Below are 27,553 nucleotides of genomic sequence, written 5' to 3'. Positions count from 1 at the left end.
CTTCCATTGAAATCCATTACACACCATTGACACATTGCTTCTCATTTTCAGTTCTTTAGCTCCAAATACATTGTATACTGAAAGTTGTTTCCTTAGCATTGGCAGAGACAATAGGGCAGGATTTGAAGTGATGAGCAATCCTTATGCACATCTAAGTAGCATTTGTGAATATGCCTGTGTTTACATACCATGGTACCATAAAGTCAGACCTAGTGGTTTTTGCAGATGCTTCTTTATAATCTTAAACAGTTTGGATGTGCAGTGTTTTCTCATAAAATATAGTAGTAATAAGTACAACACATAACCTACCATTTCTATGGCCTCACAGCACTTGATGTTTCTTTACACCAAATAAAAATAGCCTTTGTAATTGAGCACAGTTTTGTAGCGGTGCCTGTGCGTGACTGAAATCTGCACATAATTGCAGGTTACTCTTCATTGGGGAGAGGTTATGCTCATTAGTTTTTCATTGTGGCCAGTTCCTGATTGCTCTGCAAACCCCTTGACACTGGTTTGCACATCAGGGCTGTGAGTGTCAGCAAAATACAGCATTTAGGGCAGCCATGACTAAGTGAGACATGGCTAGAATATTGCTGTCTTCGCTCATTAGCACATATTGTTGTTTTCTAGCTCATGACTCTACGGGGATCTGTCTTGGAAGATGCAATCCCATCTACTGCAAAGCATGGGACCGCCAGGGGTCTGCCCCTCAAGGAGGTGCTGGAGCACATCGTGCCTGAGCTGAACGTGCAGTGCCTCAGACTGGCATTCAACACTCCCAAAGTCACTGAGCAGCTCATGAAGCTGGATGAACAAGGGGTATGTTGGCTTTGTGCTTGTATTCCATTTTATGTGAACAAACCATTATGATGTGTTGAACTGTACTTCTTTAATTTAGTCTGGGTAGCTGTAGCTTTGCTACGTGAAAGATATTCAGATAGAGGTTAACCATGAACAGTATCTATAATAATCATACACAGTAAGTTTAAGAAAAAAAATAGCAGTTGCTAAATGTTATTTCCCAGTTATAATAATAAAAAAAAAAAAAATCTGTGGTTGAACCATTGACTGTCAAATACTCTCATGCCTTGTCTTACCACATCTCTGTGGGTGTGTACTGTCTTTGCCAGGTGACATAATGACATGAGGTGGAGGGAGTGTGTGCGCTGTGGCTCCTTGTGTCATGGTCTAGGAATAGAAAGGTTTTGTTGGAACATTGAAATTCACTAGTTACTGTTAACTGAATTGACTGTAACTCGGGCCCCTACCATGCACAGTGTTAACAATGATGTCACTCCAGATGTCACATTTATGTTATCAATGATGTAGTAGAGCATGTAATATGTGAGGTAATGAGCAGTGCATGGCGAGGGCCCAAGTTAGTTCTGTTAGCTGTAACTTGTAAATGTCATTTAAAAAACAAAAAAAGTTTTTATTTAAAATGCAACTTTTCAATTGACATTCTCACTGAGCCCCACGATACTTGAAGTGCGTTGGAGGGAAAACAAGCTTAAATGTAACCCCAGGGAGGTGTCCCTCTGAGACTCCCCTCACAAGGGCCGGAGCATCGAGGTAACCGTACCTTGCCCGCTTAATCCTTATTTTTATTTTCTACATCATGGGACAGAGTCTTGTAATCATAAAATGGTATCTGCAGCTCTCTTCATGTTGCGGCCAGCCAATCAGATCGTGTTTTTTGACCTCATGGCGAGGAGGTGGTATGAGGGAGCACTGTGCCAGCCAGTCAAAACGTGTGTTTTCAGCTTGCTGTACTCCGTAACAGTACCTCAACAGTACTGCATTGAGATAGATATCTATAGATAGATATCTATAGATAGATAGATATAGATATAGAGATAGAGAGATATAGAGAGAGAGAGAGAGAGAGATATACAGAGAGATAGAGAGATATACAGAGAGATAGAGAGATATACAGAGAGATAGAGAGATATACAGAGAGATAGAGAGAGAGATAGAGATAGAGAGAGAGATAGAGATAGAGAGAGAGAGATAGAGAGAGAGAGATAGAGAGAGAGAGATAGAGAGATAGAGAGAGAGATAGAGAGATAGAGATAGAGAGAGAGAGAGAGAGATATACAGAGAGATAGAGAGAGAGAGATATACAGAGAGATAGAGAGATATATATACAGAGAGATAGAGAGATATATATATACAGAGAGATAGATATATATATAGAGAGAGATAGAGAGATATATATATATACAGAGAGAGAGATATATATATATATATATATATAGAGAGAGATAGAGAGATATATATATATATAGAGAGATATATATATACAGAGAGATAGAGAGATATATATATACAGAGAGATAGAGAGATAGAGAGATAGATATATATATACAGAGAGATAGAGAGATAGAGAGATAGATATATATATACAGAGAGATAGAGAGATAGAGAGATAGATAGATATATATATACAGAGAGATAGATATAGATAGATATATATATACAGAGAGATAGATATAGATAGATATATATATACAGAGAGATAGATATAGATATATATATATATACAGAGAGATAGATATAGATAGATATATATATACAGAGAGATAGATATAGATAGATATATAAATATTGTATTTATTTTGAACCCTACTGAACAGGTTTGCTCCAAATCACTACAAGCATTTTCAATGCAACGATTTTCGCATTTGCTTGAGTTAGAGCTATTAGCGTTGTAAAGAAAACAAGCACAATCGCACTATGGAAAATGCAGCGTGATCGTGCTGCGTGGAACATAAACAGATAAAGTAGTCCGGACCCCAGGCTGAAAACATCGAGCCTCGTATGTTTTTAGTAGTTTACCGGTGCTGTGTAGGTGGGCTAAACACCGGAAAAGGCATGACTTAACCATGCCTTTCACAATTGAAAGCAAACGGATTTTAAAAGGCAAGCCCACGAACCAATGTAAGTGACTGACATGATATGGGTGTTGTTTGAAGCACAAAGAGAGATTACAGAATGGACGGAGCGCTTTGCGCTCGCCCATATAAAACACTCTTTCTGGGTAAAGAGCTAGCTTTTTGGCAAATGTGGTGCTATTCCTTTCAGCTGGTTTGGCCGCAGTGCTGTACAATTTTCATGTGGGAAATTGCATGCGGAAAACACACATTTTGCGCCCCCGTCCCCCACCCCCGCCCCCCCTTTTTTTCTTCTCAGCCCACGCTTGACAGACCACGCAAAAACTGTTCATAAAAGAGCTGAGTTGGCTTAACCTCTTTTTGTGGAAAGTTTTGTCAAACAACACAAAAGTTATTAGGAAAACGAAATCAATTTCTTGTGAAAACCGGGTTCTAACTATAACTACATGCCACATGGGGAGGGAGAGGGAGAATCTCTCTATATATATCTATATCTATATATATATCTATATCTATATATATATCTATATCTATATATATATATATATATATCATATTATATATATATATATATATATATCATATTATATATATTTTAATTCTATTGGGGGTAGTGGTCTATACCCCACGTCTGCACCAGCAGTCAGAGTGCTCCGCTTTTAGACCTTTTGATGTGGATATATATATATATATATATATCTATCGATGGCATGTGTAGCTGCAGATACACATGCTGTGCATATCCCGCCATCTAGTGTTGGGCTCGGAGTGTTACAAGTTGTTTTTCTTCTAAGAAGTCTTTTCGAGTCACGAGATCGAGGGACTCCTCCCATTTCGGCTCCATTGCGCATGGGCGTCGACTCCATCTTAGATTGTTTTCTTTCCGCCATCGGGTTCGGACGTGTTCCTCTTCGCTCCGTGTTTCGGTTCGGAAAGTTAGTTAGATATCAGAAAAATTTGACGGTATTGTTTGCGTTCGGTATCAGGTTAGTTAACGCAGATCGACACTGAGTTTTGAAGAGCTTCGGTGGCCCTTCGGGGTTTCGATTCCCCGGCGGGGCCTGGTCAGCCCGACCACGTGCGTCTACAAGACTAATGGAACGGGCCCCATTCCGCCCCGAATGCCACAACAAGTATCCTTACACAGATCAACATTTGGTCTGTAATTTGTGTTTGTCTCCCGAACACAAAGAGGATACCTGTGAGGCCTGTCGAGCGTTTCGGTCGAGGAAAACGCTGAGGGACCGGAGAGCGAGAAGGCTTCAAATGGCGTCGGCGCCGTCGGAAGACCACGACTTGGAGGAAGAAGAAACCTTCTCCATTGCTGACTCGGACGAGGCCGAAACAGAACAGACGCCGAAAACCGTGAGTAAAACAGCCCCGGCCAAAACTCACGTAAAAATCATCAAAGCCCAGGGGACGCCACCGCCGGCAGGCCATGGCTTAACCCAAAAAATCGGTGACTGTCCATTGGCACCGAAAAAGGGCACGAGATACCGGCACAGAGAAGACTCGGCCCGAGACACTGGGTCAGAACAATCTCGACATCGAGATACCGGCACCGAGATGAGTCGGCACCGAGAGATCGGAACACCGAAACTCTAAAAAGTGGCTTCGGAGCCGAAAAAGACGGTTGAAAAGGTTTCGATACCGAAACATCTGGCTTCGGAGCCAAAAACAAGTTCCTACACCGAGGAACAAGGGCTTTCCACACAAATGCAAAGCCATAAATTCGGGCAAGAGCTAGAAGCAGGGGAGCCAGATTATACACAGAGAAGGCTCCATATCCAAAAGGAGACAGGGAAGATAAGAACTCTCCCTCCTATAAGGATGAAAAGGAAACTGGCTTTCCAAGAGAAGGATAAACAACCACAAACAAAGGTGGCAAGACAAGTAACTCCGCCACCTTCACCACAACGCTCACTGCAATCATCACCAATTGCTAGCCCACCTATGGTGCAGTCTCCAACGCACACAGGCATGAGCCAAGATGACCCAGATGCATGGGATCTTTATGATGCGCCTGTGTCAGATAACAGTCCCGACTGTTACCCAGCAAGACCATCACCACCTGAAGACAGTACTGCTTACACACAGGTGGTGTCCAGAGCAGCTGCTTTTCTCAACGTGACACTGCATGCTGAACCTATCGAAGATGACTTTGTATTTAATACTCTGTCGTCCACACATAGTCAGTACCAGAGTCTTCCGATGCTACCGGGAATGTTGAAACACGCAAAGCAAGTATTTCAAGAACCCGTAAAAGGCAGGGCCATTACTCCTAGGGTGGAGAAAAAGTACAAGCCTCCACCAACAGACCCTATTTACATCAGGCAGCAACTGACACCGGACTCAGTAGTAGTAGGCGCAGCACGCAAAAGGGTGAATTCACACACCTCTGGAGATGCACCGCCACCCGACAAGGAAAGTCACAAGTTCGATGCAGCGGGAAAAAGAGTGGCAGCACAAGCAGCCAATCAATGGCGAATTGCAAATTCACAGGCTTTGCTGTCAAGATATGACAGAGCCCACTGGGATGAAATGCAACATTTTATTGAACATCTGCCCAAAGAATTCCAAAAACGTGCACAACAAGTGGTCGAAGAGGGCCAAAGTATCTCAAATAACCAGATACGTTCAGCAATGGACGCAGCAGACACAGCCGCAAGAACTGTAAATACAGCGGTCACAATTCGGCGACACGCATGGCTGCGCACCTCAGGATTCAAGCCCGAAATACAACAGGCTGTGCCTAATATGCCTTTTAATGGACAGCAGTTGTTTGGGCCGGAAGTAGACACAGCTATTGAGAAGCTGAAAAAAGATACAGATGCGGCCAAGGCCATGGGCGCGCTCTACTCCCCACAGAGCAGAGGCACTTTTAGGAAGACACAATTTAGAGGGGGGTTTCGGGGCCAAACCACAGAACCCTCAACCTCACAAACCAGGCCCACATACCACAGCCAGTATCAGAGAGGAGGCTTTCGGGGACAATACAGAGGTGGACAGTTCCCTAAGACTAGAGGGAAGTTCCAAAGTCCAAAGACCCCTCAAAACAAACAGTGACTTCAGTGTCACAAATCCCCAACACATAACACCAGTGGGGGGGAGACTAACCAATTTTTACCAAAATTGGAAGGAAATAACAACGGACTCGTGGGTCCTAGCCATCATCCAACATGGCTATTGCATAGAATTCCTACAATTACCACCAAATGCGCCTCCAAAAACACACATGGGGGGGTCATTCCGCCATGGAGGATTCCCTGGGCCAGGGTAAACCGGCGGGAAACCGCCGGTTTCCCTTTTCTGACCGCGGCTTTACAGCCGCAGTCAGAATTGCCCATGAAGCACCGCCAGCCTGTTGGCGGTGCTTCCGCTGCCCTCTGCCCTGGCGGTTTCAAACCGCCAGGGTCAGAATGAGGGCCATGATGTCCAAACAACACATGGATCTATTACAGATAGAAGTCCAAGCGTTGTTACAAAAAGATGCAATAGAACTAGTACCCAATCACCAGAAAGGAACAGGGGTTTACTCCCTGTACTTTCTCATACCCAAAAAAGACAAAACTCTAAGACTCATATTAGATCTCAGAACACTAAATCTTTACATCAAATCAGATCACTTTCACATGGTGACACTTCAAGACGTAATCCCCTTGCTCAAACAACAAGACTACATGACCACATTAGATCTCAAAGATTCGTACTTCCATATACCCATACATCCTTCACACAGGAAATACTTACGGTTTGTAATCCAGGGAGTACATTACCAGTTCAAAGTGTTACCATTCGGAATAACAGCACCAAGGGTATTTACAAAGTGCCTTGCAGTAGTAGCTGCACATATCAGAAGACAGCACATACACGTGTTCCCGTATCTAGACGATTGGTTAATCAAAACCAACACACAAGAACAGTGTTTTCAACACACAAAAAACGTCATAGAAACCCTTCACAAACTAGGTTTCTCACTAAACTACCACAAATCACACCTACAGCCGTGTCAAATACAACAATACTTAGGAGCAACAATCAACACAAAAAAAGGATTGTCACTCCAAGTCCACAAAGGGTACAAGCATTCCAAAACGTAATACAAAGCATGCACCCAAACCAGAAGTATCAGGTCAAATTAGTGATGAAACTACTACGCATGATGTCCTCATGCATAGCCATTGTCCCAAACGCAAGATTACACCCTTACAACAGTGCCTAGCAACACAATGGACACAAGCACAGGGTCAACTACAAGATCTAGTGTTGATAGACCGCCAAACACACACCTCGCTACAATGGTGGAATCATATAAATTTAAATCAAGGGCGGCTTTTCCAGGACCCAGTGCCTCAATACGTGATCACAACAGATGCTTCTTTGGTAGGGTGGGGAGCACACCTCAACCAACACAGCATCCAGAGACAATGGGACACTCAGCAGAAACAACTTCACATAAATCAGCTAGAACAATAGCAGTGTTTCTAGCGTTGAAAGCATTTCAACCGCTAATAGCCCACAAACATATTCTTGTCAAAACAGACAACATGACAACATTGTATTACTTAAACAAACAGGGAGGCACACACTCATCACAACTGTGTCTCTTAGCACAAAAAATTTGGCATTGGGCGAATCACAATCACATTCACCTAATAGCGCAATACATCCCAGGAATTCAAAACCAGTTGGCAGACAATCTCAGTCGAGATCACCAACAGATCCACGAATGGGAGATTCATCCGCAGATACTACAAACCTACTTCAAAAACTGGGGAACACCGCAATTAGATCTAATCGCAACAAGAGAAAACGAAAAATGCCAAAACTTCGCATCCAGGTACCCACAGCCTCACTCCAAGGGCAATGCGTTATGGATGAGTTGGTCAGGGATATTTGCTTACGCTTTTCCCCCTCTCCCACTCATTCCGTATCTAGTAAACAAACTGAGTCAAAACAAACTCAAACTAATACTAATAGCACCAACTTGGGCACGACAACCTTGGTACACAACACTACTAGACCTGTCAGTAGTGCCTCATATCAAACTACCAAACAGACCAGATCTGTTAACTCAACACAAACAGCAGATCAGACACCCGAATCCAGCATCACTCAATCTAGCAATCTGGCTCCTGAAGTCTTAGAATTCGGACATCTAAACCTCACACAGGAATGTATGGAGGTCATCAAACAGGCTAGAAAACCTACTACAAGACATTGCTACGCAAATAAATGGAAACGATTTGTTTATTACTGTCATAATAATCAAATTCAACCATTACATGCGTCCGCTACACACATAGTAAGCTACTTACTCCACTTACAAAAATCTAAGTTGGCTTTTTCATCCATTAAAATACATCTCACAGCAATTTCAGCTTATCTGCAAATTACACATTCAACTTCGCTATTTAAAATCCCAGTCATAAAAGCTTTTATGGAGGGTCTAAAAAGGATCATTCCACCGAGAACACCACCAGTTCCTTCGTGGAACCTCAATATTGTATTAACGAGACTCATGGGTCCACCATTCGAACCCATGCGCTCTTGTGAAATGCAATACTTAACTTGGAAAGTAGCCTTCCTAATAGCTATCACATCTCTCAGAAGAGTAAGTGAAATACAAGCCTTTACCATACAGGAACCCTTTATACAAATACACAAACATAGTGGTTCTACGAACAAATCCCAAATTTTTGCCAAAAGTTATATTGCCGTTCCACTTAAACCAAACTGTGGAACTCCCAGTGTTTTTTCCACAACCAGACTCTGTAGCTGAAAGAGCATTACATACATCAGACATAAAAAGAGCTCTAATGTACTACATTGATAGAACCAAACAGTTTCGCAAAACAAAACAATTGTTTGTAGCTTACCAAAAACCTCATACAGGGAATCCAATATCCAAACAAGGCATTGCCAGATGGATAGTGAAATGTATTCAAACCTGTTATGTTAAAGCTAAGAGAGAACTGCCTATTACACCAAAGGCACACTCCACTAGAAAGAAAGGCGCCACAATGGCCTTTCTAGGAAATATACCAATGACAGAAATCTGTAAGGCAGCCACATGGTCTACGCCTCATACATTCACTAAACATTATTGCGTGGATGTGTTAACAACACAACAAGCCACAGTAGGACAAGCAGTACTAAGAACTTTATTTCAAACAACTTCAACTCCTACAGGCTAAACCACCACTTTTGGGGAGATAACTGCTTACTAGTCTATGCACAGCATGTGTATCTGCAGCTACACATGCCATCGAACGGAAAATGTCACTTACCCAGTGTACATCTGTTCGTGGCATTAGTCGCTGCAGATTCACATGCGCCCACCCGCCTCGCCGGGAGCCTGTAGCCGGTGTAAGTTGATCAAAATTAAACTTGTACATTTGTAAATTTGTAAATATAATACTTTGTCACATTATGTGAACATACTTACTCCATTGAATGGGTATTATTACTATATACACAACTCCTACCTCACCCTAACACTCCGAGCCCAACACTAGATGGCGGGATATGCACAGCATGTGAATCTGCAGCGTCTCATGCCACGAACAGATGTACACTGGGTAAGTGACATTTTCCATATATATGTGTGTGTATATTTTTTTTTTTTTTTTTTTAAAGACGTTCTGGCATCTTGGGTGGCCTGGGTAGCTTTGAATTCTAACGGGTTTTTATCTACACCACAAGGCTCACACAAAGCTGCCTTTGAACCACTTGTGTTATATCCATGAGACTTGTAAGTACCCAGGTTCGTATGAAGTACATTAGTGATACTTGCTAATATTCGAAAACAGTGTACTGAATAAGAAGGTACAGATACATTTAAAATGCTAGTATGTAGTCCAGTAGCCTCCCCCTTGAAACCCACAACTTACTAACTCCAATAGATTTATTTAACAAAAGCACAATCATTGCCTCACTTAACACCATGTGTCCACAAACCAGTTTAGACTGATGGCGACCTCTGCACCAGTTGCAAAATCACTTTTTCTACAATATATAGCACATTGATAATAATGGTCAACTGCACAGTATGTAACACTCCCAAAGTCACTGAGCAGCTCATGACGCTGGATGAACAAGGGTACAAATATGAGTAACAATTATTCAATTATTGTATACCTGGTTGCTTAGCTTCTAGCTCTTTAAATTGTGCATTTGTGTCATACAGCTCATCATTCTTGATTTAGGGGCCTCCTGATTCGAATGTGGTGATAAAGTCAGGGGTATGACCCAGATTATAAACTTCGAATGGACCAGGCATTTTACAGGATTGTTTGGGGTTGGAGAAAACAGCTATGGTAAAAATTTTGCACGTGGCAGTTATCTTGTTTCTTGTGGTCAGTTCATCTCTATTGAAGAAATACATTGTTATTGGACAAAAATTATTTTCAAGTCCCATTTACACAGATATCAGTTAAACAGGATTATGGCCTGTGGAACCCATATACCACTTAAAATGAATGCATACAATGAAAGATCACATAACTGAAGACACTTCTCTGCTCCCAAAAGCAAAAAAAATAAAATAACTGATACTGAATCAAACATGTATTAGCACTCCACTCCATAAATATCTAGACGCCTCCAATTTGTATTACGTCTGCTTGGGTCATCACAGAGATGATGTGGAAGCAGGGAACTTTGTCTGTGCTTTAGTGGCAATGCCAGGTTTGATTATCCTGTGAGCCAGCAGACAGTTGACATTGCACTGATTTCACTGTCTGATGACTCTCCACCAAATGCAGACTGGAATATCTGTGATGATCCTTTCTTTGGGGTATTAGAAACTACCAAGCACAGTGAGGAAGATTCAGGCTAGCCACACAGGCCAGGTTGTGCAATGGACATATGGACAAACTCCTTAGTGTGTGTTTGTGCTGGCTGGAAAGCCCAAAACTTGGGGTAGAACATGGTATAGACCATGATAATAAGGCATCATGCAGATCTGAAACATATTTCTGATTGGCATGTATTTTTCTTTTCTCTAACACTGGATATGTATTCACATGCTTAGATCATTCCCCGTTATCAGGCTGGGAAGCCCTGTTACATTACTATAGCAGTAAACAGTGTAAAATATTCATCATACAGTGTACAATTTATGAGGGCGCCTGAAACTACGGTGTCCTTAGTCACACATCTACCGCTTTAGAAAGAACCCAATTTTAGCCAGTGAGGTGGGAGCTTAAGCTCCCACTCTCCCCCCAGACGCCACCATAGCTCAGTTTTTCCTGTCTGAGCTCTGATCTATCCTTTCAGTGAACCTGAAATTGTTGTTATTTTGGTCTGCCCTGGATTTTAACCAACCCGATCTTCGGGATTGCGGAACTGTGAGTTGTTTTTTAGGGTACATTATTGAATTTTCAGGACCAGAAAGGTAATTTCCTCTGACAACCAACTGTAACACTGGCTGACAATGAGAGGAAATCTCCTATTTAAACCTTGCTCATCTTGTGGATATACACTGAAGACCCACACTCTGTGTATTTTTGCCTTTATCCAATTCATAAGCCGTTATATTGTAAAATTTGTAAATCTTTAAACTAAAACTTAAGGATAGAGAAAGGAGGTTGGCATTATTCCTTATGGATAAAGAAAGTTTTCCTTCTGTTAAGAGATGCCCCCTCTTCAGGGCGGTACTTCCACAAAGGCAGTGCACAAGAGGAGACTTGTACAATTTCATGAGCATAATTTATTTGAAACAGCACTTCCTCTGGTAACAGATCAGAGAAGTATGCCTCTAAGCAGATCCAGCAGTAGGAAAGAAGACATTTTGAAAAGATTAATCTTCAGAGGAATTCTCATTGACGACTAGACCATTGATGACATCACCTCCACTGTCAATGAAAGAGTTAATGATGACCATCCTTTCCTCTGGGTCGACCATCCTGTCGTCCGCATCACCCATATTGTTGACTGTGACTATGCCATCGACGATCACGCCATTACTGTTGATGACTAAATTGAAGTTGAGATCCGCAGTCAGCAAAAAACATAAGAGGAAATGTTTTGTTCACTTTAACCCCTTCGCTGCCAGGCCATTTCCCCCTCCTGTGCCAGGCCTTTTTTTGCCTATTTGGAATAGTTCTCGCTTAGGCCCTCATAACTTTTTGTCCACATAAGCTACGCACGCCAAATTTGCGTCCTTTTTTTCCAACATCCTAGGGATTCTAGAGGTACCCAGACTTTGTGGGTTCCCCTGAAGGAGGCCAAGAAATTAGCCAAAATACTGTGAAAATTTCGTTTAAAAAAAAAAAAAAAATGGGAAAAGGGGGCTGCAGAAGAAGGCTTGTGTTTTTTTTCCCCTGAAAATGGCATCAACAAAGGGTTTGCGATGCTAAAATCACCAGCTTCCCAGCTATCAGGAACAGGCAGACTTGAATCAGAAAACCCAATTTTTCAACACAATTTTACTGGGACTTACCCAATTTTTATGATTTTTTTGTGCTTTCAGCCTCCTTCCAGTCAGTGACAGAAATGGGCATGAAACCAATGCTGGATCCCGGAAACCTAAACATTTCTGAAACCTAGACAAAATTCTGAATTCAGCAAGGGGTAATTTATGTGGATCCTACAAGGGTTTCCTACAGAAAATAACTGAAAAAAAAAAATATTGAAATTGAGGTAAAAAAACAGCAATTTTTCTCTACTTTTTACCCTGTAACTTTTTCCTGCAACGTCAGATTTTTGAAAGCAATATACTGTTACGTCTGCTGGACTCTTCTGGTTGCGGGGATATATAGGGCTTGTAGGTTCATCAAGAACCCTAGGTACCCAGAGCCAATAAATGAGCTGCACACTGCAGTGGGTTTTCATTCTATACCGGGTATACAGCAATTCATTTGCTGAAAAATAAAGAGTGAAAAATAGCTATCAAGAAAACCTTTGTATTTCCAAAATGGGCACAAGATAAGGTGTTGAGGAGCAGTGGTTATTTGCACATCTCTGAATTCCGGGGAGCCCATACTAGCATGTGAATTACAGGGCATTTCTCAAATAGACGTCTTTTTTTACACACTCGCTTATATTTGAAAGGAAAAAATGTAGCGAAAGACAAGGGGCAATAAGACTTGTTTTGCTATTCTATGTTCCCCCAAGTCTCCCGATAAAAATGATACCTCACTTGTGTGGGTAGGCCTAGCGCCCGCGGCAGGAAATGCCCCAAAACACAACGTGGACACATCCCATTTTTTGACAGAAAACAGAGGTGTTTTTTGCAAAGTGCCTACCTGTAGATTTTGGCCTCTAGCTCAGCCGGCACCTAGGGAAACCTACCAAACCTGAGCATTTTTTAAAACTAGAGACCTAGGGGAATCCAAGATGGGGTGACTTGTGGGGCTCTGACCAGGTTCTGTTACCCAGAATCCTTTGCAAACCTCAAAATTTGGCTAAAAAAACACGTTTTCCTCACATTTCGGTGACAGAAAGTTCTGGAATCTGAGAGGAGCCACAAATTTCCTTCCATCCAGCGTTCCCCCAAGTCTCCCGATAAAAATGATACCTCACTTGTGTGGGTGGGCCAGGTGCCTGCAACAGAAAAAGGCCACAAACTTGTAGAGATTATGGGGATAGCACAGCAAGTTGATAAGCACATATTCTTCTTTTATACATCTTTAGGCTGACTCTGCTTTGGGGACCCACACAAGTGAGGTGTCATTTTACTTTGGAGACTGAGGGGAACGCTGGGGAGTAGGAATTTTGTGCTGGAGCAGTGATCGTACAAACGAAAGTCAGGAAAATATGCTTTTTTAAGCAAATTTTGAGGTTTGCAGAGGAGTCTGGGTAAGAAAATGTTGGGGGATCCACGCAAGCCACACCTCCCTGGACTCCTTGGGGTGTCTAGTTTTAAAAAATGTCTTTGTTTGGTAGGTTGCCCTACATGAAGGCCGCACCCAGGACCAAAAACCTAGGTGCCCCCTCCCCCCCAAACACAGGTAGTTTTGTAATATATCATTTTGATGTGTCCACATACGTCTGTGATGTGCCAAACACTAAAATTGTGAAAAAAAACACACTTAGGTTATGTGAAAAAGGCCCCTCACCCACCAACCAAGTTGGTGGAATGCTTCATCATCGGGGTCCCACCTGAGACACCTAGCGTGTCACAAGTGTGCTGTGACGCCTGATTACAGCGGAGCAGGTTTTGTAATTTTTACCACACATACTGGTTGGATTTGGCATGAGGGTGAGTGATGGTCAGTAGATCAAATTTTATTAACAAGAGATTTCACAAAAGTGAAATGCACTGGTAATAACTGAAAGGCCAAAAAACAGAACCAATGACTCACGGGTCGTGAGCTGTAAAGCCACGGCAAGGCACCAACCGCTTTACAGTCCATTCATACACCTTTCATACATGACATGCACAAGACCATTCACGCCGCCAGCCACGGGCCCAGCACATTACAACACTTGCATCGACAGACAGCGCCAGTCAAGGGCCCATCACTTTCATACGCCCACATGCCTGATACAGCAATCACACCAGCTGATGAGTGTGTGGACTGGCGTTTGGCTGGCACAGCCAGCTAAGCGCCGCCCCACGCACACCGCCAGCCAAGCGCCACCCCACGCACACCGCCATCACTTTTTTTTTGTTTATAAACAACAAAAACAGGCCCTTCATCTGCACTGAGAGTAGCTTCCTCATCAGAAGAATACTCTCGGACAGAAAACTCACTGCCAGAATCTCTCACTTCCTCCTCTGCCTCAGATGCAGAGTCAGTCTCGTAATCATGGTCTGAAGACGACTCAAAGATCATGCCAACAACCTGCTGAGCCGTCACTCTGCGGATAGCCATGATCCTCACTAACAACAAATGGATTGCCAACAGCAACTAGCACTAAAATAAGTAATAAAGTGTAGCTTTATCACAAAGAGTTATGTACTAAAAAACTATACCACTCACTTGCCTGAAAAAGCTACTCACCAGCAACTACTCTGCACAGACACAGCAATCACCAATGATATCCCACTAAAAAGAAAAAAGAAAATTAGACATATGACAGCACAAATATCATTGTGCTCAAATCTAAGGACAATTTCACACACAATACTGCATTTAGTACACCACCTACAAACATGTCATTCATGCATGTTAATAATACTCCTTTGTAGTAAATTGCTTTCACTTACCTAAAACATGCAACTATGCAAACCGCAGGACAACTACTGCCAAAACCGCAAAGGAAGCAAAAGCTTTGAACTAGAACAAAAAGAAGAAATAAACTGTTATAATCACAAATACAAATTCTTCTCCAGTTGACAAACACCCCGCCACCAAGAACTTAGAAATTGTCCCTGGTGTCTAAGTGGCTTCTGCCCCACTAGGAGGCAGATGGGCCTAAAAAAATAATAGGCAGATCTGCCTCCAAGGTGGGCAGAAATGGCCAACAGCTCTGTGCCCTCTTTAGGAGGCGACCCTTGCCAAAGGGGGGCACCCCCAGCACTAAACAAAAAAAGGGGAACCAAAAAACAAATCCCTGCCGTATTGGTTGTTTCTGCCCTCCTTGGGGGCAGATGGGCCTACAAAAATAGGCCCATCTGCCCCCAAGGGAGGTTGAGATGGCCAGTACGAAATTTCCCCCCTTTGGGGGGGCGACCCTTGCCCAAGGGGTGCCCCCAAACACACAAAACACACACCACACAATCCCTGGCGCCTAGTGGGTTGACTAAGAATCCTACAACGAATATGTTTACCAACAGGAGTATAACTCTGAGAGGACTCGAATAGGTATGAGGCAGAGCCCACAGCGATACTTTTAGAGAACCAGATGTGGTCCAAGTGTTGATCGCATTTTTATCATAGCTGCAACGGATGATGGATACTTTACCAACACGTTATTACCACAGCAACCAAACAATTACCCTAACATATGGGTTTACCTGCTGCACCCACTCTTCCACCACCTCAGTATGCTCCTTGACCGGTTTCACATCATTGGCAGTCATTGCCACTACCTCCTCCTCTTCCAACGCCGAGGGGGATCTTTTTGCTGGCGGGGACATGGATAATATTTAATCTAATGGCTCTGTTTATTCTGATATTCTAGTAGAGAAGCAGTGGTGACAATATTCAGTGGTGGAACAGGCAAAATGGCACTGGGAGACCCCAGCAGTGCCTTTAGGCTCAGTGCCAAAGCTCTTAATCCTGACTTGTTCTAAATAGTGTTTATAATGAGCCACAACTGAGATCTCTGGAGATGAGGCTAAAAGAAGTGCAAGTTACTCAGGGTGCATATCTGTGGGTCATGTGTTTTAAACAGTCAATAAAACGCTAACATGAATTAGATTAATGTTTTTAAATTAACGGTACTTAAATGCATGTTAGCGTTTTAGTGACTGTTTAAATAAGTGACATAAAAATATTGACGTACCTATTGCCTTCACATCCTCCGGTCCTGGTGTCCTTCTCAAGGGTCCTAGAGCAAACCCCTAACTATCCAGGTGCTGCTCTTGTGCTGTTAATCAGCATGAGAGAAGCGCTAAGATTGGTAGGAGCAGGCTTTCTTGGCCCTTTCAGGTGCTGGGTGCCTGTGCTTTCTCTCCACCAGGCTGTCTAAGGCAGCTTAGGTTGGAGAGGTTTAAATGTGCATGTCAGGCTGGCTGTCACAAGACAGCCGGCCAAAGTGATGTGTGTTATAAACTGCTATCACCACTTCTCTCATGCTGCCAGTAAACCTGATTCAGTAATTTCAGCAGCTCAGAGAAGAAGCAAGGCCCCAATAACACCGTCCTGTAGTCATCCAGACAAGGATAGCAAACACACTGATAATCTGGACTGAAGAATTTCGTCTCTTGCTGCAGCTTCAATTAAGACATCCAATGCCCTAGCAATTCTAGGTCGTTATGTTAGCCAGATGTGGCATGAATTTGTTCATTATTTAAACTTAATCCTGCGCATGAGAGAAGTGGCAAAAGCTATCCTAAGGGAAAGAGAGCTAACTTTTTCCTTCATTGACAAAGCAATGAATGCCTTGAACACAGACTTTCGTCAATGTGTAGGAGGCACCGTACTAAGAAGACAAGACTGGTTAAGGTCTACAGACTTCTATACTGGTGTCTAATCTAGGATCCTAGACATGCCTTTTTGATGACCTCACCATTTTTGGTAAACATGTTGATGAACCTTTTCAGGATCTTAAAAATGCTGCTGCAAAGGGGCTAACAAGTTTGCAGTAAAGCAGATTTGGGATGTCTAGTTTCCATGCCTTAAGAAGGTCTCCAACTTCCAGAGCAGGATTCAATCAATATGGAGGTCAGGGGCTTTCATATTATCCTCCAAGACATTCTGGATATGATCAAGAATACTACACCAGTTGAAAAATGGCAATCAGAAAAGAGCTTGACTGTTGGTCTGTACCCGCTTGGCCTGTTCCCCTTTTTCCGTCTGGTCCTCAGAAGTTGAGGGGGAGAATTTCCCTTTTTGGGCCGACATGGAAGAACATATCAGACAAATGGGTGATACAAATTGTCCATTCAGGCCATAAGTTGGAGTCTGTCCACCCTAAAAAACTATCATTTTCTTTTGGAGGAGCTTCAAATGGAAATTCAAATGCTTCTCCTCAAAGGAGCTATAAAAATTGTCCACAAATCACAAACAAACCAATAATTTTATTCCGGATACTTCCTAATCAAAAAGGAGGCTCAATGGACACCAATACTAGATCTGAGGCAGCTGAACAAGTTTCTAAAGAAATATTCATTTCTGACATTCGGTCCTCCAGGTGTTGCAGGAAGATTTTATGACCTCCCTGGACCTTTCGTATGCATACGTCCCCATACCTATTCATCGAAAACACAGGAAAGTATCTTTGATTCTCAGCTGGGCAACGCTACCAATTTGAGTACTCCCTCTCGGGCTAAAATGAGCACCTTGAGTATTCACCAGATATCTTGCCATTGTTGCTCTTTTTCTCAGACAGGAAGTTCACAAAGTGTTTCCATAACCGGATGACTGGCTTGTCAAAGCACCATTAAGGGAAGGAGTAAAGTCTTCGGACTGTGAGCATATTTACCACTACTAAAGTGCATTTGATTCTCCCCTAAACATGGTCACATTGGTGTATCCACAATTGGCATATTTAGTTTACGTATTATTCCCTTGTAAAGTGGTATACCACATACCCAGGGTCTGCAAATTAAATGCTACTAGTGAGCCTGCAGCACTGTTTGTGCCACCCGCTCAAGTAGCCTTGTAAACATGCTTTAAGCTTGCCACTGCAGAGCCTGTGTGCGCAGTCTCCCTGCCTCTCCGACTTGGCATTCAAAACCCCTTGAAAAGCCTTAGTCTCCCCTTTTCTCACATATGTAGCCCCTAAGGTAGGCCCAAGTTATCCCATAGGGCAGTGTGCCCTGTAAGTAAAAGGCAGGATATGTACTTCTAAGTTTTTCATACCCTGGTAATGAAAAATCCCTGAAGTTGTTTCTCATTACTGTGAGGCCTTCCCCTCTCATAGGCCCGCACTAGGAATTCCTTAAAATCCTGATCTGAGAGGAGTAACCGCATCATGTTTAGTATCATTAGAATGGTAATGATAAGTCTTCTTTACTGATAAAGTCGGATTTATTGTTACTATTTTAGAAATGCCACTTTTAGAAAGTGGACATTTCTCTGCTCTCAATGCCCTGTGTGTCCACAGCCTATCTCCAGTACGTGTCACTACATCGTGTTGAACCCCTTGCTTCTACAAACCGCATCGTTTAATAACTGTAACCAGTGAATACCTGCTAATTTACTTAGAAGATTTTTCTCTTCTTGGTCTCTTCTTGGTCTTGAGTTCTACAGGTAAACTTCATTTTTCTACATATGTGTGAAGTCTTTATCTAGTCTAGATCCTGTGATTACTCTGTTTATTGCACAAATACTTTACACATTGCCTTTTAAGTTAAGCCTGCCTTTTCTGCACCAAGCTACCAGAGGGGGAGCACAGGTTAATTTAGTTGGGTAATTGACTTACCCTGACTAGGATTGTGGTCCCTGCTTTGGACAGTGTGCATACCTCTGCCAACTAGAGACCCAATTTCTAACAGTAGAGCGAACTGTTAGCAACCTGATACGTAGCACAATACATCTATAAGTGATTGGATGGGGCCATGAGTGTAGTGTGGCTAAACCATTTTATTGCAGTCAAATTGAGCAGTCACAATCTCTACAGAGTATGCTTACTATTGACAGAGTAGTTGGGTATATTGTGTTCTCAGGATAATGGCTCATGGTTGTGGTGGTACTTGTAATATTTGGTATGTGCAAAGTAATTATCTAAATGGCCTGCATGAGAAACAAATATATATAGATGTAAGTCAGAGGATATTAATGCAAGGAAAATTTGATGCTGGATAATGGCCGGTAAAATATAGTTGTCGTCGTAGGTGGTCTGCAGTCTGCTTAGTCTAATAGGATGAAACTAAGAAGCAGTGTCAGCAGCCAGGCTTTTGGCTTGGCACTTATTGATTTTATTTATCATTCTTTTTGTGATACTTGGTTGGGGGAGCTGCTGTGCGTGCGTGCGTGCGCGTGCGTGCGCGTGCGTGTGTGTGTGTGTGTGTGAGAGAGAATTAACTTCTGTCGGTCACCAGCAGGTAGTTGCAATGAAGACATAGTTGCCATTGAAAAAGCCTTTTTTTTTTTTTTTTTTTTTAACTTGCCTATTTCTTTGGCATAGTTTGAATCTTCATGAAATGTTCCAACGAAAGTGTGTCCAAGGGTCTTGTTGTGCATGGAAAGTTTTGGGGGATTCCATCAAGCAAGGGCTGAGAAAGCTCAGGGGGTTGGCGGGTGTAGAGGGGGGTAGGGGCAGCAAAGTGCATTTCCCAGTGTAATTCCCATAGAGATTTTAGGCACAAACTACAGCCTGAACCGCTGTACAGCATTATCCCAAATTTGACAGAAAGGTAGCTCTTGGTCCAGAAAGCACCCCTTTTCTTATGTGGTGTAAATCCGTTCAGTAGGTTTTGAAATATTAAAGTTGATTTTCTTGTGTTCTACTGCAGCCTTCCAGAGTGTTCTAAAGAAAAACTAGAGCGCTAACAGTCTTACTTATGACAAAAGTGTGACACACCTGAAGCCATCTTGATTGAATCATATTGGTAACACTTAAAACATTTAATTGAGAAATGAACAAAATGAAGGGGCTAATTTTGTCATTGAAATTATGGTTACTATTGTAGAAAGAAAAAGGTTTTAAGTGAGTTCTCAAATATCTTTCTCTTCTATTTCATTAAAATAGTCAGCATGTTGGAATGTTTTAATGAAATAGAAGGGAAAGATATTTGAGAACTCACTTAAAATTATTTTTTTCTTTCTACAGCACTTTCAACACCAGTAGCAGACTGCCAGTTAACCCCCTGATCAGGGGCTTAGTGTTCTAATGAGCAACTAGAGTGCTAACATTCTGAATCTATGCCAAAAGTGTGGCACATCTGAATGCCATCTTGATGGAATCAAAGTGAAAAACTGAATACATTTTCTTCTGAGGATACTGCAGTAATTTAGGAAATTAGGGATCCAGGCCCTGCGTCCAACTCCCCCATCATGCATTGCGATGGCCATCTTACGTAATGTTAAAAAAAAAAAAAAAAACTAGAAATTCATTGAAAAATGAAAAGGTTACATGGGCGTTATAGTTAGGAAATAAAATTTTAAAAACCCTAGAAATTCACTAAAAAAACCAAAGGTTACAGGGACATTCTAGTTAGATTAAGATTTTACATGCACAAAACAATAGCAATTCGGCTGTTATAGTTAGTTATTCAAGCAACTGTAACTCGTGCCCTAAGGTAACTCTAACTCGCACCCACACACTGCTAATTACCCAAGATATTACATCACTCAGGACATCTTCTTTGACATCATTGATAATATCATTGTAACATTTGCAGTAAAATTATTGATGAGAAAACTGTGCATGGCGAGGGCGCAAGTTATAGTTACCTTAAAGCACAATTTAGTTACTTGATAGTCTAGCTATAACAGCAGAATTTCTATGGTTTTGTGCATGTTAAATCTGACCTAACTATAAAAAAATCCCTGTAACCTTTGTTTTTTTTTTTAGTGAATATATGTTAAAAGCAACATTATTTTTAGTTTGGTATTGGAAAGCACATCTTATCATAGTTGTTGTTCCTGGCCACTCTAGGAAACTGCTTTGTATGTGAATGTGCTCCTTCTGAAAGAGCAGAATACCATCACTCATAGTGAGGTTACCCAACAGCAGAAGCGGGCTGTCCCATTGCCCATGCTCTATGCTGCATTAGTTGGCTAAAACCTGTGAATGACAGAACCACGCAGGGAATGAAGAAGGTTGGCTGAGAGCCCCTGTGTGTAATTATATTTCAGTATGTGCAATCCCAACAAACAGTATCTGTCTTATACTCTACCACCTTTATGAGGTTGATACACAATGCAATAGATTTTTTCCACTCTGAGATGATAGATGAAGAGGAGCATCTGCATTCTGAGGATAGGATATATGTATTAAGATTTTAATTCTTTCCAGCATGCCCTCAACACTGCAGTGCCCAAAGGCATGCAACTCCCGGAGTCTGCACCCTTGGACGACCATCTGCTAGATGAATACATGTCACTTAAGGCCACCTCAATAATGTATAGGAAAACTATTCACAATTCGCCAGACACACTGGCACACCTGCATGACAGGTGAGCACACAATCTGAGGGAAATAGAAGATAACGAATGGGTGGAGGCCATGAAGTCGCCATCAAATGTGGATTCTGCCTTGTTCAATTAAATATACTGCACCGTGTCTACTACTCCCCAACAGCACTGTTCAAAATGGGCAGAGTTATAGCAGCTAATTGTAGACATGGCTGTAACCGGGTGGGCACCTTTTACCATGTGATTTATATTTGTCCAAAAATACAGGCTTTTTCGGGAGCAGTGGTGGAGTCCCTGAATGAAGTGTTGGGGTCCTTCCTTGCCCCAGAGGTGAAGTGGTGTTGCCTAAACATACAGGGGGGGATTAGAACTCAAGTAAGACCCGGGTGTAAGTAACACAAGGCCTGTCAGTCATGAAATGCAAAAAGAACAAGTGATGGACGGAATGCTGAACAATGTCAAACATTCACCCCCAGTACAGAGATCTGGGCCTGCAGTCATGAAATGCAACATTGCTAAAATGTGGGGGGCAGAACACGTGCTGCAGTTAGCCGAGTGGGAAAAAGACAGACTGGTGCATGTTGGTGGAGAAGACTGTTTCTTTAGTATTGGGATATCTTTCATAGATTCACATGCTTGATTCTTTCCCTGTCGTCGAAGTGGGAGTCCTACGGTACAATAGTAAGAAGTGTGTGTGTATATATATATATATATATATATATCAGTGTAATAGGCTGCACAGGGAAGGCAGAGTTCATGTTACAGCCTATCTATGTCCTTTTTTTTTTAAAAAGGACCAAAGTTGACCAATGACTAATCAGGCGACAGCACCCTCCAGAACACTCCCAGAAGAGGCATCTCCCCTCAGATTTTCACAGCATGTCGTGTGTGAGGGAGTCTCCCTGAGTGCTGCTCAGTTTTTTCTTCAGGTTTTCTGATCTACAATCTGTTTTCTTCCCAGGATATGAGAACTGGTTAAAAAGGACTTTTCTGTCCGTGTGCTACCTGTGGCAAGAAAAGACTTTGTTCAGAAGATCCTCATAAGGAGTGTATTTATGATCTTCACCCATCACATAAGTTGAGGGATTGCAAGATATGCAGAACTTTCTCCTCTAAAACCCTCAAAGATTATGAGGGAAGACTTTAAGTATGACTCCAAAAGCTCAAATCAAAGACTGCTGTTTGTGAGGGAGAAGGTAGTGAGTGATCCACCTCCTCCAAAACTCCCAAGAAGAGGGAAAGATCTAGTCATGATTCTGCTCCTCATACCAGAAAAGCCTTAAACAGGGGTGTGGAATTTATTAAAATATCTACTTGTCCAGTGGACAGGTTGCTTCTCAAATCTACTTGTCCTGTAAAAAGATCTACTTGTCCCTTTGGTGCCATGTAGTGTGGCGACAAATTATGGCAGCAATCTCATTATGTAAGTGCTCTGATAATAGCCTCTCTGATTATGCCAGGGCTACTACCATAGTAGGGCTTAAATACTTGCAGTTTCAATCCCTACTGTAACAATTTCCTTATTTTGCTACCTTTCTGCAGATCTGCATACTGGGGCTGGAGGAAGCAGTAAGCAATAGTTCTAGGGCTGGAATGCCTTTGAGTCTGCAAACCTACTAACCTGCATGTTTTAAAGATTTTTACCAGCTTCTCTCTAATATTTTCCCATAATAAGAAAGGTTGGACATTTACTCCTGACAATGGCAGAATTAGAACTTCTTCCAGGGTTGGGAAGAAAGTGGCTGGAGGGAAAATGAACTTGCAAATGCTCAATAGATTTTTACATGAGCAAATCTACACATCGTATTTACCCATGCTAAAATACAGTTCACAAATATTTTATAGGGTACAACATATACCATGGGTGCACTTTTGTGACTTTCTTTAAGAATTTGGGGCCACATGTAGGTAGGTTCAGATTTGCGACCTGCAAATTGCGAGTCGCAAATCCGAATGTAGGATGATGTCCCTGACACCATCTGTGATTCGCAAGGGCTTCGCAAATGCCCACCTCATGAATAATCATGAGGTGGGTCGCAATTTGCGACCCCCTCGCGAATGGCGGCCCTCACAGGGATGGTGGCCTGCTGGAGACAGCAGACCACCATGTCTGTGACTGCTTTTCAATAAAGCAGTTTTTTTTTTTGTAATGCAGCCCGTTTTCCTTAAAGGAAAACGAGATGCATAACAAAAATGAAAAATGAAACGTTTTCGTTTCATTTTTTCAGAGCAGGCAGTGGTCCACAGGACCACTGCCTGCTCTGAAAAAATGTTTACAGTGACATTCACAATGGGGAAGGGGTCCCATGTGGATCCCTTCCCTTTTGCGAAAGTGTTAGCACCCATTTGAAATGGGTGCAAACTGCGATTGGTTTGCACCCGCGTTCGCGGTCACAAAACAATCCTACATTGCACTGCGAGTCGCAATTAGGAAGGGAACACCCCTTACTAATTGCGAGTTGCAAACCCGTTTTGCGATTCGGTAACCAGGTTACCGAATCGCAAAACTGGGTTTGCATCGCAGTGTGCTTTTTGCATGTCGCAAACAGCGAAAGTCGCTGTTTGCGACATGCAAAAAGCTACCTACATGTGGGTCTTGGTCCCTAATTAGGTCTGGTGTTAACAAAGACATTTTGTTTTTATTAAACTTCTATTTCTCTCTCTTTCGGCCGGCTTTACTGTGAGTGATCGCATTCTGCTCTTCCACAAGGAGCATATTGCCACACAAAGTAGTTTTGTTCAGTGTCGGGAACTACAGTGGCAATCAGTGACGTAACTAAACTGGAGGGTGCCCCTTTGTAAAGAACATGGAGGAGCCCCCTCTCCAGACTCACTCAGGGCAGGTGCTGTGCTGAAGGGGCCCCCTGGAGGGCGGCTGCGGGGCCTTTGTTATGCCGCTGGTGTGCTTTTAGAGAGTTCAAAAACTTTTTTGGGGGGGTTTGCCAGTTTTTGTTACAATGTTGAGGGCCTGGTAGCTCCCACAACAATAAAGTGTTACAAAAGCCATGTCAAAACAAGACACGCATTGATGAAACTAAAAGACTTATAAAAATATGTCAGATCAGTTGGCTGTGTCAGTGTTTGTTTATTTTCATGCTTCCCATAATCGTGTTGAAAATGGTTACACTGATTTTCCATTAGAAATATTTTGGGGAAATACTAGCATGCATCAACACATTTTACTAAATGACACTTCATTTGCATATAATCAGAGAGCATTCTGGGAGCATTCTACTTAGCCTCATAGCCTAAACTTTTCAAACATGTGTATACACGTTTTTTTTTTTTTGTACTGGAACCAACGTCCGTAGTGAAGTGTGACCTTAAAACATTTATTTACAGCACTCGCCCTAATAATGAAGACTTTCAAATAATGAACCATAAATACAAGTTGGAACAGCATTATCTTTTGGAAACACATTAACTCAACTGCAGAGAGTTCCACTCTCTGTAATCAGGCAGCCAAAGGGTTTGTGCTGCAGGGGGTTGGGCCTACTTGTCCCAAGGACAAAGTAAACATAAAAACTTGTAGCCCTTGACCCCAAACAAGATGTCCCGGGCGTCGGGCGATAGGAATTCCACATCCCTGCTTAAAGACCCATCATGGATCTGCAGAAGGCTCCTCACAGGAAGAAAAACCTAAAAGGGTTTCTTCTGATTCCAAATCTGAGCCAGCCTGCTACTTCTGCTTCTGCCCTTCTGTGGAAGCCTCTGAACCAACTTTAAAAAAAGCTAATAATTACTGTTAAAATATCGTCAACGGCACCAAAAACCTTAATGCCATCATTGACGATAGTGATTGGAAGCCAGACGGCGATTTCACTGTCCTTTTCTACCCCGCTGATGACAACACCGGTATCAGCAGTGGCTATGACCACTTTGTCGACGATGACTACGTTGACGAGATCCATTGCTTCAACGACGACGGTCACTTCCACTAAGACTGTGCCAACACCATCGACAATGGCATTGTCGTCGGTACTCTCGTCGGTGGCAGCACTGTCTGTTACCACCTCATCGACCAATCCGTCGATGGCACCAAATTTGGAAAGATCAGCAAAACCAAAGAAAAGACCTTCCACACTGTTCTTTCCTTCATTGTTAATGGCCTTGTCGATAGCTGTTTTTTCTCCCCATCGTTTCCATGCGGATTACCCGTCACCTGCTGAAGGTCTTCCCTAGTACCCAGCCGGCTGTTGGATGTTCAGAACTCTGATTTTGACCAAGGGATGTTTGGAACAGCATACAGTCCCTCTCAATTACCTGTAAAGTATCAAGATGATGATGATGATGAAGAGGAACGGGATTATTATGAACCTGATTACCAGAGTCACCATCCATTACCCAAGGCAAAACCAGCAATATCCTCCTGTGCCACCATCAGACATGGTCCATGTACCAGCTACTCTGGTGCAAGATTTACAAGGTATGCTGCAAGGTTATTACAAGCGCTCGCTTCCCAACGCCAGCTGCAGCACAACCATCAGCAGCACCGCCTCATACATCTCCAGATCATCTTCCTCCACATTCTAAGCCAAGGATGGCAATCATGCATTGCTTTTCCCCCTAGAGACGACCCTTATTCCTCAAGCAGTGATGATGGCAGCAATGACGGAGACAGGGAGGAAGGTGAGATAACGGACAAGCGCACTACAAAGAGTGAATGGGATGACTACCTCAACCTTCCTCTCCACCACCCCATCAAGCAGATTCTCCTGCAGATATTGGTGGTTTCCACATGTTGATGGAGAGAGCAGCAAAGCGTTTTCAACTGCCCATCACTACTAAGAAGACTGCTTTATGACTTCAAGGACCAATCTAGAAAGGTGATTAGAGCAATTCCAATTGTTGACTATACATTCGAGGAAGGAGTTAAAATTATGAAGAAGCAGGCCACTGCTATTGCTATTCTTCCTAGGATAGACAAAAAGTATAAGGCTCCAGAGGCCTCACCTGCTTCCTTAATTTGCCACCCAAAGCCTGATTCAGTGATTTCTCAGGCCTTACAACGAAGGTCGAAGAATCCTTCCACTCCAATTACATCTCCGTCGGACAAAGAGGGTAGGTGGTTGGATAATATTGACAAGCAATTCACTGTAATATATTGTACAACTGTCTGCGCTGAAACTCCCTAGCTGTTCTAGGGCGAAACGATCACCAAATGTGGTTGGATATAGCCTTGTATCTAGATCTATTACATGATGATAAGAAGTCTGAAGCCATGCATATTCTTCAGGAGGGTGCAAGAGCGGCATCCGAGATTGACTGTGCAATGAACATTCCATCCATTGGCTTCTGCCAATTGGCAGGTTCAGCTGTGCAAACCAAGATCAATATGCCTTTTGATGGCGACTCCTTGTTCAGAAAGCACGTTGATGACACCCTGCAATTTATAAAGGTGGACACAGAGACAGCTCTATCTTACAGAACGCTTCAACACAGCAAGATTTCTTTTCGAGGCGCGCATATCCACGGATCATATTTGAATCATGGTGGATACCAAAGATACCAGCCGCAATCATATCAGCAGCACTTTCAACTGGCCTACCACCAACATCAACCTTATCGACCTCCACCATCGGCAGCCTTTTCAGGCAGCCAAGATGAAAATAGCATGTTTCCCCCAGAGATGCTTCTAGGAAACAGTGACACTTTCAAAGTACCGGCTATATCCACTTCTCCACAGCAAGTAGGTGCCAAAATTTCCCTTTATTTACATCAATGGAACAAAATAACTACAGACATGTGAGCCTTAGACCTCATCGAACATGACCATACTCTGGAGTTCACTCAATTTCCCCCCCAAACTCCACCAACAACTTTTCTTACAACCCAACTTCGTCTTCTCTGCGTAGAAGTTATAGCCATGTTGTTAAAAGGAGCCATAGAACATGTTTCACATTCACAGAAAGGAAAGGATTTGCTCCCATTTTTTCCTCGTAAGAAAGAAGTCAGAGGAGTGGCATCCCATCCTCAACCTCAGGAAACGCAACAGTTAGCTGAAGAAACAATCGCATTCTG

General features: G+C 42.6%; 1 protein-coding gene across 7 annotated transcripts in view; it reads left to right on the top strand.

The window, feature by feature from the left end:
- SIPA1L1 (signal induced proliferation associated 1 like 1) overlaps positions 1-27,553 on the top strand; it is a 701,300-nt gene that overhangs the window by 315,306 nt on the left and 358,441 nt on the right. For all 7 annotated transcript variants that reach the window (XM_069208954.1, XM_069208957.1, XM_069208956.1 and 4 more), the window contains one exon: positions 631-819. In XM_069208954.1, coding sequence (XP_069065055.1) covers positions 631-819 — 189 coding nt within the window. The remainder of the gene's footprint in view (positions 1-630; positions 820-27,553) is intronic.

The sequence above is a fragment of the Pleurodeles waltl genome, chromosome 9 (genome assembly GCF_031143425.1).
Source record: "Pleurodeles waltl isolate 20211129_DDA chromosome 9, aPleWal1.hap1.20221129, whole genome shotgun sequence".
Lineage (NCBI taxonomy): Eukaryota > Metazoa > Chordata > Amphibia > Caudata > Salamandridae > Pleurodeles > Pleurodeles waltl.
This window is presented reverse-complemented; position numbering and strand designations above follow the sequence as displayed.